Here is a 12,263-nt window from a genome sequence, read left to right as displayed (position 1 = left end):
GGAAGTCACTGGCAGAACAGACATAACCAGATCCACCTTTCTGCTACCATAGAGGAAAACTTTGATTGGAAATTGTCCTGAAAAGCTGCCCTGATCCCTCTTAACCTCCCCCCTGTGCCCAGGACCTGGAGTTTGCTGTCCCATGGCATCCTCTCCCCATCCCGTGGGCTGTGTCCCACCCAGGGTTTGGGAAGCAGAGGAGCCCCCAGGGGCAGCCCCAGACACACCTGGATGAAGTTCCAGCGCTTGTGGAGGCTGCTCTTGACCTTGTCACAGTCCAGCAGCTGCGGGAAGCGGCTCTTGCCCGTGTCCACCAGGCAGCGCGTGTCGGGCAGCAGCGTGGTGGTGCCCAGGGCCCCCAGGTGCAGGAACCCCTCCTTGGTGTACCTGGCCAGCTGGGGACAGGGGACAGCAGGGACACCTCAGAACATCAGCACAGAGTGACAGAGGAAAGGACAACACAGAGCCCCTGGAGAAATTCTCTGGGGATGCACAGGGAAAGCAGAGCTGGAAGGGAAAAATCCCAAATTTCTCCAGCCTTTTATCCCTGTTTGGGTTTGGTTTCTTTTCAGATGCAGGTGAGGAACTAAGACACAGTGTCTTGGGTTGCAATACAGGATGTGACCAGCAGTGTGTATTCTATCACCAGCTGTTAAAACCAGGTGGGACAGTCATCTCTTTCTTTTCCACAACCCATCCTTCCTCCAGGAGATATCTCCTGTCACTGGCCATTGAGTCCCAGTGCATGACTGATAAAATTACAACATCCCATTGGGAGATGCTCCAGCCAGGGGGAGGAGCCAAACATTTCTTACCTAGATAAAATCTGAGATTTGGAACACCAAAGCAGCCCTTACCCACTGGATTCCAGAGGACAAGAACTGCCAGACCTTTCTATGGGACCCTACTTTAACAAGAGCACTTCATCTGGACTGCTATCACCACTCTAACTGGCAGAGTGTCAGGTTGTATTCTGATTCTGTCATTCCTTTTCTTTTGTACTATTGCATGTATTTTTTTTCCTATTAAATTGTACTTCTGACTTGGAGTTTCCCACTGGTTTTGCTTTCAAACCATTGCAGGCAGGAGAGGGTAGGAAGAATTCCAAGCCTTAAACCTTTCCTGGAGCAGACTCCTGCAGCCTCCTGGAATGCTGTGGGATGGGACAATGGATGTTCCCTGGATTCCAGCTGGAACCAGCTGGTCTGTCTGGTCCTGCTGGCCCAGCTCCTGGCCAGCTCCTGGGTGAGCCAGCCTTGGCTGGGCTGGTGCCTCTGGGTGCCTGGCACAGCCTCAGGGCTCCAACCAGGCAGCAGCAGGGCCAGAATGGGATGGGAGCCTGGATGTGCCCCAACACTCAGCCCTCAGGAAAGGCTCAGGATTGCAGCTACCCCCAGCCATTCCCATGGGATCCAGCTGCCCAGAGCTCCCAGGGGCTCCCAGGGGATGCAGGATGGGAGCAGACGGCAGGGGTGTTGCCCTTGGGGACACTGGCATACAAAGGACTCCTCCATTTCAAGGAATGTCACCAAAATCTTTCCCTAAGTACATTTAAATTCTGGAGTGAGGAGTAAGGAATGCCAGTGTCCTGCCTTTTATAGTTCAAGGGAAAGATCTCCACAGCTGCTTATTTAAATTATGAATCAGGCCATTATCCAGCAGACAAATAAGGAGGATTCAGCACATTAATTAACTGAGCATATCTGTGACCCAGATGCCAGGAAAGAGGCAGTAAATCCCACTGGGTGTTTGGGTTATCTGGGCTGTAATAATTACACACTGGAAATCAAGTTAAAACAATGTAACAGAGTTGGAGTGCAGCTCATAACCCCAGGGCAGTCAGGGTACCTGGCTCCCTTGGGGTGGGGCCTGGCTCTGCTCCCTGGAACAGCTGCAGTGAAAGTGTTGTTTATCACAGCAGGCCCTGAGCTCCTCACAATTCCCTGATGTTCATTGGCCAAGTGTTCCCCTCATGGAATGGTCTGGAAGGGACCTTAAAGCCCATCCCACCCTGCCATGGCAGGGACACCTCCCACTGTCCCAGGCTGCTCCAGCCCCAGTGTCCAACCTGGCCTTGGGCACTGCCAGGGATCCAGGGGCAGCCACAGCTGCTCTGGGGGCAAAGCTGCCCCATCTCATCCTCCCTGGGCAGGATGTGCCCTTCTGTCCCCAAAGCCCTTTGCAAGACAGAAACACAAAATCACAGAATCACAGAATGTCCTGACTGGAAAGGACCCCCAAAGATCACCCAGTGCAACCCCTGGCCCAGTCCAGACACCCCAACAATCCCACCCTGGGCATCCCTGGCAGCTCCTGGAGCTCTGGCAGCCTCGGGGCTGTGCCCATTCCCTGGGCAGTGCCAGCACCTCTGGGGGAAGAACCTTTCCTGATCTCCAGCCTGACTCTGCCCTGGCACAGCTCCAGCTGTTCCCTGGGTGCTGTCCCTGTCACACAGAGCAGAGATCAGTGTCTGCCCCTCCTCTGCCCATCATGGGGACAATGTAACCTGGATGAGTTAGCAGGCTCCTCCAGCTGAACATTCCAAGTGCCCTCAGCCTCTCCTCACACGGCTTCTCCTCAAGACCCTTCCCCATCCTGTGGCCTCCTCTGGATGTGTTGATGGGCCAAGCCTTGAGCCCCACCATGCTCTCAGCCTGGCAGAGGGGTTTCAACCATGCAGCTCATCTGAACTGGCACCTGAGCACCAAATTCAGAGCATTTTGGTGCCCCAGCAGAGAAAGGACATGGAAGTGTTGGAGCAAAGCCAGAGGAGGACCTTGAAGGTTGGGGATTGGAATCTATGGAGCCAGGTTGGGAAAGCTGGGATTGTTCACCTGGAGAAGAGGAGGTTGTGTGGAGACCTCAGAGCACCTCCCTGGGTCTGGGGGTTCCAGGGAAACCAGAGAGGGACCCTGCATCAGGAACTGGAGTGACAGGACAGGAGGAATGGGGTCAAACTGATGGAAAGCAGGTTTAAATGAGATATTGGGCAGGAATTGTTCCTGTGAGGGTGGCAGGCCCTGGCACAGGGTGCCCAGAGCAGCTGTGGCTGCCCCTGGATCCCTGGCAGTGCCCAAGGTCAGGCTGGACAGGGCTAGGAGCAGCCTGGGACAGTGGGAGGTGTCCCTGCCATGGCAGAGGTGCCACTGGATGGGCTCTAAGGTCCCTCCAATCCAGACCATTCCATAATTCCCTGATGACACTTCTTGTCTTGCAGGAAGGAAAAGTTGTATAAAGCAAAGACAAAACAGAGACAGACAAACCCTGGCTGTCACAGAGGCAGAAATGACCCAGATGTTCCAAATGGGCAGTGCCAGTGCCCTGCCATCCCCTGTTCCTCTTGGGAAGGAGCGTGCCAGACTCTCCCCTTTCAGATGGCTTTTGGCAGCCTGTCCCCAGCCAGCTGGCCCAGTGCCCAAGGGGCACCAGATCCCTGCTCTGACATGTTATTGCCTAATGTGCTGGGAAAAGTAACTAGAGCACAAATGCAATCCTTGCCTGGAAAGGGAGCAGGGCAGGGCTGTGGGGACGAGCTGGAAAACCAACAGGGATGTGAAACACGAGGCAGGAAATGCATCTGGCAGGGGTGAGATCTGTGCTGGAAACAGAGGGGAAAGGCAGCCCCAGACAGGGCTGGACTGCTCAGCAGACACAGCACAGCCTCAGCAGCAGCAGCTGCAGCCCCCAAGCCAAACCTGAGTGGGATTATCCCCTCAAAAATCCCACCTAACTCATGAGTGCAAGTCCCACCATGCTCCTACAACATTAATGGGATTTTCTGCTGTTGGGATGTCTGTAGAGGATCACAGGATGGTTTGGGAGGAAAAGGAGCTTTAAGGATCATCTCTTTCCACCCCCTCCCACTGTCCCAGGCTGCTCCAAGCCCTGTCCAGCCTGGCCTTGGGCACTGCCAGGGATCCAGGGGCAGCCACAGCTGCTCTGGGCACCCTGTGCCAGGGCCTGCCACCCTCACAGGGACAATTCCTGCCCAATATCCCATCCATCCCTGCCCTCTGGCAGTGGAAGCCATTCCCTGTGTTCTGTCCCTCCATCCTTTTCCCCAGTCCCTCTGCAGCTCTCCTGGAGCCCCTTTATGCACTGGAAGGGCTCCCTGGAGCCTTTCCTTGTCTCTCCCAGCCTCTCCTCACAAGAGTGATTAATTCCAAGCCTTAATTCCTCTTTTGTTATTTTGCTCCTCTCCAGAGTGAGCCAGGGGCCCCAACCCAGCCTGGGACAGGACAAGAAACAAGGGAAGGACCAAGACAAAGGACCAAAGGAAAAGAGTTTAAAACTATTCCCAAGCCAAGCATTTGAAAGTGGTTCAAACTGATGAGGTTTTTAACCCCATCATCAGTTTGGGTGGCCCAAAGCCACATGCCCAGCCAGGGGCACTGACTGACACCACCTGGAACATCCTCCCATAAAACCTCATCCAGGAAACTGCACCTGGCCATGTTCCCACCTTCAGCTGTCCCTGGGAGGAATCTCAGGATCACTGAGGCTAGAAAATCCTTCCAAGGCCATGGAGTCCAAGCTGTGCCTGATCCCCACCTTGTCCCCAGCCCAGAGCACTGAGTGCCATGTCCAGCCCTTCCCTGGGCACCTCCAGGGATGGGGACTCCACTTCCAAGGCCTGACCACCCTTCCCATGGGGAAATTGCTGCTGATGTCCACCCTGAGCCTCCCCTGGCCCAGCCTGAGGCCGTTCCCTCTCCTCCTGTCCCTGTTCCCTGGGAGCAGAGCCCGACCCCCCCGGCTGTCCCCTCCTGTCAGGGACTTGTGCAGAGCCACAAGGTCCCCCCTGAGCCTCCTTTTCTCCAGGCTGAGCCCCTTTCCCAGCTCCCTCAGCTGCTCCTGGGCTGGAGCGGATCCCCCCTGGCAAAGCTGCCCCTCCAACCATCTCCTGTGACTGTGATTTCTGGCTGGCAGCATCTCAGGAATGGCAGAAAGTTAATTAGACATCCCAGCACCTGGGAAATAAAAGCCTTGATGACCTTCATTGACTCTATTGGAAAATAATTTCGGGTTGTTTAGCTTCCCTTCTGCTCTGAGCAGACCATCAATTAGCAGCCATCAGTAAAATGTTCAGGATTTGCCTTTTACCACAATTTAATCTGATTAAAGGGTGCTGTTTCGTCACCCCTGCTCCTACTGTGTCCCTCATGAGCTCAGTATTGATGGCTTTGTCCTCAACTTCTGCTGCTTAAATGGGCAAAACATATTTTATCCTATAATTAAATGAAATGCTCTGCTGGGTGAACATTATCTTAAGTTTTATAGCATTATAGTGCTTTCTATCACCTTAATATATCACCATAGCTGTGTCACTGCAATGAGCTATTGCTGCATTATTAGTGTAATACATCATTACAGCAAGGTGCTTCCATGAGGGATTGCCTCAAAAATGAAGCCATCAAGCAGGAAAAAAATCCATCAGCAGCCTCAATATAATTACAGGATAAAAGGATGATGATGGAATCTCATAATGATTTGACCTGGAAGTGAATGGAAGCAGGGAGAACAGAAAGGCTGAAGGGAAAATGAGAGGAAAATCCCCAAAGTTTTACTCAGTGAGGGATGAGTGAGTAAAGGCAAGATCTCATCTGCTTTAAGAGTCACCACCCTGAACTGCATCCAGGCTGAGCTTAACTCCACGGGCAGTCACAGGAGAGAGCAGAAACTGGGGACAGGACACAAAGTGGCCAGCCCTGAATGGCACAAATCCCTCCTGGCAGATCCAACACTGCCTCTCTCTCAGCTGAGCTGGGATCCACAGGCACAGGGATGGGGTGGGACTGGATTTGGGAAGAGGGAGGGCTCCCAAGAATATCCCAGCAGCCCTGGTGTGGCAGGAAGCAGGACCAGGGCCCTGCTGTCCTCAGGATGTGACAGTGCCAGGAGGAGCCCACACCTTCCCTCCCTCATTCCTGCCAAGGCTGCCAGTGAAGTCATTTCTTTGTTCTGAAACAAGGAATGTCTGGGATGTCAAAATGTCTGGGCTGGGCCCCAGGATCAAGGAGAGAAGGGGGATTTTAGGATACCACATGTGCTCTGGGATGTGAGTGACTCAAAAGGAGCTCAACAACTCCTTGTGGGGTTTCATACACTTAGAAACAAAAATTAAATATATATATATACAAACCAGAGTTTCCATTACTTCTAATTCCAATCCAGCCATAAATTACAACCTGCAGCCCATTAATTAAACAGTTGTAGGAAAAGTCCAATTTCCTTCATGGTGCCACAAAGGCCATTTCAAAGCTTCTGCACTCGCTGATAGCTGCTTAAAACCAGCATTTTCCAGGAGTTTCACTAATTGGATGTATCATGAAACAAAGGGAACTGCCAAAAACTGGCTCTCAGCTGAAAAGGGAAGGGACAATGTGGAGAGGGAAGACCAGGAAAGAGGAAATGGGCAAGCTCCAGGCAGCCAGCAAAATCTGACTTCAGAACTTCAGGTAGGGAAAGAAAACATCGTTAAGTTCAATCCAAATAACACTGAGGGCAAAATAAATAACCTGTTCTCAGCCATTCATCCTAAAGCCCAGGGTCAGCAGCCAATGTCAGCCCAATCCAGTTTCTCACACAATAATGCACTTAGAGGCTCACATCTCCAGCCACAGAGTGCAAAAGGCAGTTGGTGCCATTTAAGAGAAAAATGGGGCATTTGAGCAAGGGCAGGTTCTGTTTAGCAGGGACTCCATCAGCCCCAGGGACTGATCTTTGTTTAAGGCAAGGGTAACCCAAAGTGGGATTTTCTCCACCCCACAGCTGGTTCCCAGCTCCTCAAGTTCCCAGCTCAGGCTCAGATGAACTCTGGGATCACTCAGACCAGGGTGACTGTGGAGTGAGAACACGATTTTTATGCTTTCCCATTCCTTGAACTCTACATTTTTTTTAGTTGAAAATGAACCTCCTTGAGCCTGCTGGGCCCCAGATGTTCCAAAACTTTTGGAGAGGCAAAATGAGTACTGGAAAACAAATTCCAGCCAAGCTGAAATGGCTCATTACCACAGCACTAATTGTTTTCTTTACTCCATTAGTCTGGGTTTATTCTGCTGGGTGGAAGAGAAGTAATCCCACAATGGGTTGGGCTGGAGGGGACCTTAAAGATCATTTTACTCCAACCTATCCCAGGTGCTCCAACCTGGTCTGGGGAAGGAAATACTCAGATTGTGTCCATGTTTGTTGTTATTTAGCTTTGTCTGGAAAATTTTATTTTAAATTACAAATTTCATTTTTTGTTTCAAATTGCAAAAATTTCAACTTTTCCACATTTTGAATTTACAAAAATTTCCAATTTCTTTCAAGGCTTTTCCTTGCAGTTCTGGCAGGATTATGGGAATCCAGGGGAGGAGCAGCTGGGGAAAATCCCAGTGGCAGCAGAGGTGTTTTTAACACGGGAGAGTGAAGGCACAGCCACACTGCACAGCCCCAGGTGTCCCCTGGGGTGGCACCTGGCTGTGCAGTGCCAGCTCACCTGTGGGCCCCAGCCATGGCACGGGTACAGAATTGCTGTGTGGTTCTCCTGCGGGCCCTGGTCCAGACACACGTCCTTGGCCTTGTTGTTCCGCAGCTGGAGGGAGAAATGGGCAGAGTTAAGGGACTAAAGGGCAGAGTTATGGCACAAAAATAGCAGAGTTATGGCACACAACTGGCAGAGTAAAGGCACAAAGAAGGCAGGGTTATGGCACAAAAAGGGGCAGAATTATGGTACAAAAGGGGGCAGAATTATGGCACAAAAGGGGCAGTTATGGCACAAAAATAGCAAAGTTATGGCAGAAAAATGGCAGAGTAAAGGCACAAAAATGACAGGGTTATGGCACAAAAGGGGGCAGAATTATGACACAAAAATGGGTAGAGTTAAGGTAGAAAAAGGCCAGAATTATGGCACAAAAAGGGGCAGAGCCCTCAAACAAGGATCACCTCGGAATCATCACATCCTTGTTCCAGCTGGGCTTTTTTCCCAACCCAAACCATTCTGAAATTTCATTTTCTATGAAAATAGAATTTTTGGGAGGTTTTAGCTTGAAGGCCTTAAGTAACTTTAATAACAAATCTTTCCTAAAATGAATAACCCATCTGGGGTGCCCAGGCTTCAAGGAGCCTTCTCCAAGTGTCACTACTCCATCAGTTCCATTGCAGCAGAGTATTTGTTATTAGTTCCCATAAATGACTCTTTCTATATTCCCAGAATGGTTTCAAAGCCAGCAGAGATTGAATTAAGTCCCCTTATTTTATCTTGTCCTTAAGCTGTTGTGACAAGGCACTGAATCCTCCTGAGACCTTGTCAGGAATTAGGCTGAGTTTAAGTCACAGAGTTTTAGAAGATGGCTGTGTATTAAAAATACAAACACAGCTGCTTAATCCATGGAGTCAATGGGAAATATGGATAACTTCAGTCAATTCACTAAATGATGTATTAACATCTTTTACTTTTTACAGTCTTCAAGATCAGCAACAAATCCCCAAACTGGTTTTTAGAAGAAACTGGGAGCAGATTATCCAAATTTAGATAATTACACAGAAAAGTCAGTTTTGATTCAGACTCCTCTCCTTTGAGGCTGTTTCTCATCAGGGACTGTAAATATTAGCAGGCTGAGTTAAAGAATTAAATTACCTCTCCATAAGCAATGGTGTTGTTGTATCTCCTCATTTCTGGATAAACATGGTCCAGGTACCACTGGAAATTTTTACACTTCAGGCTCTTCCTCAAGGCTTTCCTCTCGGAAACATCCCCAATGTCAATCCCTGGATTCTGAAAAACAACAGCAGGACATCACTGAATGGTCACACTTCCAAAAAATGGTAAAATATAAGTATTTCACTGAGCTTTGAGATCCTTTCCAAACTGCCTGGGAACTGCCTGTGGTTGAGTAATTCCAGGAATTCTGGGATGTGTGTCCAGGGCTGAAATCATCAGAAGGAAGATGTGGGTTCCATGGCAAGAGGGGGACACCAACTTCTCTGCTGGGTTTTGAGGGGCCCTTCATGGGCTGATGCTGGGCAGGCTTTGGTCCTCAGGGATAATTTACAAAAGAGGAGCCAAAGGGAGAAGAAAAAGTTTGGAGGAAAGTTTGGAAGTGAAACAGTGGGGAGTCTTCTCCTAATTCCCCTGGGCTTGGATCCATCTGCCAAAGACTGATCTGTATTTTTTAACAAGGTATTTTTAAAAGATTTCTCTTCCTCTTTGGGATCTGAGTCACAGGACTTCCAGGAGAGTTTAGCAGCAAGTGGATATCAGGATTTAAAAGATGGAAATGCAAACCCTGGCTGGACACTGAGCACCAAACTCTTCCCTGACCCCACTGAGACACAATCCAGAGGAAGGGAGGAGTAAAAGGTGTAAAATAACAAAAGGTGAATTTTTATTTTAAAAACAAATGAGAAAAAAACCAAAGGAACAAGAGAAAAGTTTAAGATTCAAGTACAGCACAGGCAGACAGCTGAGAATAAAGGATAAAAACTGCATAAGAAGAAAAGTTGAGGATGAACCTCGGCAAAACCCCTTGGCAATTTGGGCAATTCCAGGGTGGAATGGTCTCCCTGGAGACAGGGCAGAACCCCACTGCTCCTGCAGACAAAGCTGGCCCTGAGCAATGACCCTGCAGGAGCTGGGAGCAGCGCTGCAGAGCTGCCCCCCTTCACTCCCCCACGGAACCTGGGGGGCTAAAGCTGCAGGGGAGCCAAAGGCAGGCACACAGCAGCCCCTTGCTCCTGCCTGTGCCTGGGCTCCCACCCTGCTTGAGCTCCTGCTCTTGTCTTTCCCAGCAATCATTACACACAACTGGGAAAGCAATTTTCCATTACAACGCTTGTAATGATCTCCTAATGAATTATTCACTCTGCTTGAGAAGAGACACCAGTTTCAGTGTGCCCCGGTAGCTGAGAGGTAACAATAAAGATGGTTCAGTGGAGACAGGCAGGACAGGCTGAGGTCTGAGTGGGTGAGGTGGGGCTCAGAGCAGTCAGGCAGCACCTGGGATGGGAGGGCAGGGCTCTGCCTTGGCATCACAAAATAATCCAGTGCATATCCACAAAACCTGCCCCTTCCAACAAGGCTTCCCTCGAATTAAATCTGGACTTGATTGGGAAAAGATCTGTATAAAAAACTCAAATGGATTTTGGGGAACCCAGACCTATTGGGAAGACCTACATAAAAATCTGAAGTTGATTTTGGGTCCCCCAGGCCTGTTTCCACCCCCAGTGCTAATCTATGTGATGCTGCCTTTTCCAAACTTGACAGAATGGATTTTAATCCTTCCTGCAAGGCTCCAAGCTGTTCCTGAGCAGGAGGATGGTGCCTCACCTCTAAAAAGGAATCAGCCCAAGGATCAGGACTTCTGATCCCTGCCCATGAGCATTTGGATCTTGAAGTCTCTTTTTAAGATCCCCAAACTCCCTGAGTCCTGGAGGCAGCTCCCCCTCTCCCAGCCCCTGGAGTGGTGCCTGTCACAGCCAGAGCCCTCCTGCCCTGGGAAAGCAGCTTTTCTTTCCATCTCTATTCCTTTATTTCCTGGTATTTTTGTACCACCTGGCCCTGCACCCCCCCACTCCCAGGACCACAAACCTCCAGCTCCTGGCCCTTCCCAGGCTGTTCCCTAAGTCAGCACAAAGCTGTGACTGCTGTGGCTCCAAATGCCAGCAGCTCTCTCCAGATGTAACCTTTCCTCAGAAAGCTGCAGCAGCAGCTCAGATTTTTGTGTTTTCCTGTTTTTCCAGAGGCCTGGGGAAGACATCAGCTGGGGATGCTCCCTTAGCAGCACCAGGACTCAGCAGCTCTTTGAGCCTTGGCCAAGCAGGAATATTTTGTGTTCATTTTTAGCATTGAGGGGTGGCTGGAAATAACTGCACCCAGAGGGGCTGGACACCTGTGGCACCAGTCTGACCTCACAGTGAAACTGGGCAGCCCTCAGTGCTCCTTCAGCTGCCCATCCCACACATGAGCCAGGAGCATCAGTGTCTCCCCATGGCCACTTCCCTGCTCTCCCCTGGCAGTGCCAGAGGCAGGAATGGGGCGTGGATCCTGCCAGGGCTGCTCCAGGCAGTGTCTGGAGCCAGGAACCAGGAGATGCTCTTGGCTTCCAACATCAGACACAACCTGCAGGGAGGGCAGAGCCCAGCAGCAGCCTTGGACCTGCAGAAATTCCTCCTGGAGCCTGTGGAGCTTTCCCAGAAGTGCAGGGAGTGATGGCTGTGGAGGATGTGTCCCTGCACATGCTCACCTGGACCTGCTGGTAGCACCTCTTTGTTTTCCAAAAATTCACCAAGCTGTCATGTGGCAGGATTTACACCAAAATTAATGCTTCAGATCCAAGAAAACCTGACCATTTCTGGGCAGGGATCAAAGGAACCACCAAAGCTCTTTAAGGAGAAGGTTTAAGAGGAAGGGAATTCCCTTCTGTGAGCCACCAACCTCCAATGCTTTACCTTTAAACTTTCCAGCACTGGGAAAACAAACAGCCCCAACCCCTGGGGAGCTCAGGGAGGGACCAGTGTCCATGAGCTGGGAACCCGAGCTGGGCTGGGTGTGGCACAGGAATAAACCTGAGGCACTAACGATGCTGACTGACATCAACAACCTCCAGCAAACGGGCCTGCAGGCAGATCCACCTGCAGAGCAGTGCCAGGACATCCCTCACGCTGGGTAAACACTCGGGGGGACATAAACAGCCCAGTCCAGGCTGAACTCAGAACCACACTGTAGAGGCTGTGGGAAGAGCAGCAATCCCTCCAAAGCCTGCAGCTCTCGGAGCCTCTCCCTCAAAGCCCAGGGAGCTCTGCTGGGGCTGAGACCCGGGGTTAAGGTTGTGCTTAGGGACACTACTGCTCCGTAATTCAGGTTGTAAGCAGCAGGTGAGGCTGTACCTCCAGGGGCAGGTTCCAGGCGATGTAGACGTGCCACTTGTAGTCGTCCATCCAGACCTCGGCCACGCGCAGCGCGTTGCGCTTGGTGTAGAAGCCGATGTTGTTGTTGTAGGGCTTCTTCTTGCGCTCGATGTGCGCCACCCTGGAGCAGGGCAGCACCTCCATGCTGCCCCCACACAGCCACACCTGCAACACAGCACAGCTCCTCAGCACGGGCAGAGGGGTAGGAGCCCAGAGTAGGGATGCAGGGCTCCAGGCTGTTTAAAATGCTGTTTATTGTGTCCAAGTGACACAGCAATTCACGGCTGAGGGTGACAGGAGCCCTGCCCACAGCTTTTCCAGCATCACCTGTAGGCTCCTCTGAAGCCACCTCTAGTTCTGGTTACAATGCATTA

General features: G+C 50.9%; 1 protein-coding gene across 1 annotated transcript in view; it reads right to left on the bottom strand.

Annotated features, from left to right (window-relative positions):
* Window positions 1–12,263, bottom strand: part of GALNT17 (polypeptide N-acetylgalactosaminyltransferase 17) — a 204,963-nt gene that overhangs the window by 2,979 nt on the left and 189,721 nt on the right. Inside the window, exons 7-10 of the mRNA XM_033078255.1 lie at window positions 11,869–12,054; window positions 8,621–8,758; window positions 7,481–7,576; window positions 228–395 (exon numbers count right to left, since the gene is read on the bottom strand). Coding sequence (XP_032934146.1) covers window positions 228–395; window positions 7,481–7,576; window positions 8,621–8,758; window positions 11,869–12,054 — 588 coding nt within the window. The remainder of the gene's footprint in view (window positions 1–227; window positions 396–7,480; window positions 7,577–8,620; window positions 8,759–11,868; window positions 12,055–12,263) is intronic.

Source organism: Catharus ustulatus, chromosome 22 (genome assembly GCF_009819885.2).
Source record: "Catharus ustulatus isolate bCatUst1 chromosome 22, bCatUst1.pri.v2, whole genome shotgun sequence".
In the NCBI taxonomy this organism is placed as follows: domain Eukaryota; kingdom Metazoa; phylum Chordata; class Aves; order Passeriformes; family Turdidae; genus Catharus; species Catharus ustulatus.
This window is presented reverse-complemented; position numbering and strand designations above follow the sequence as displayed.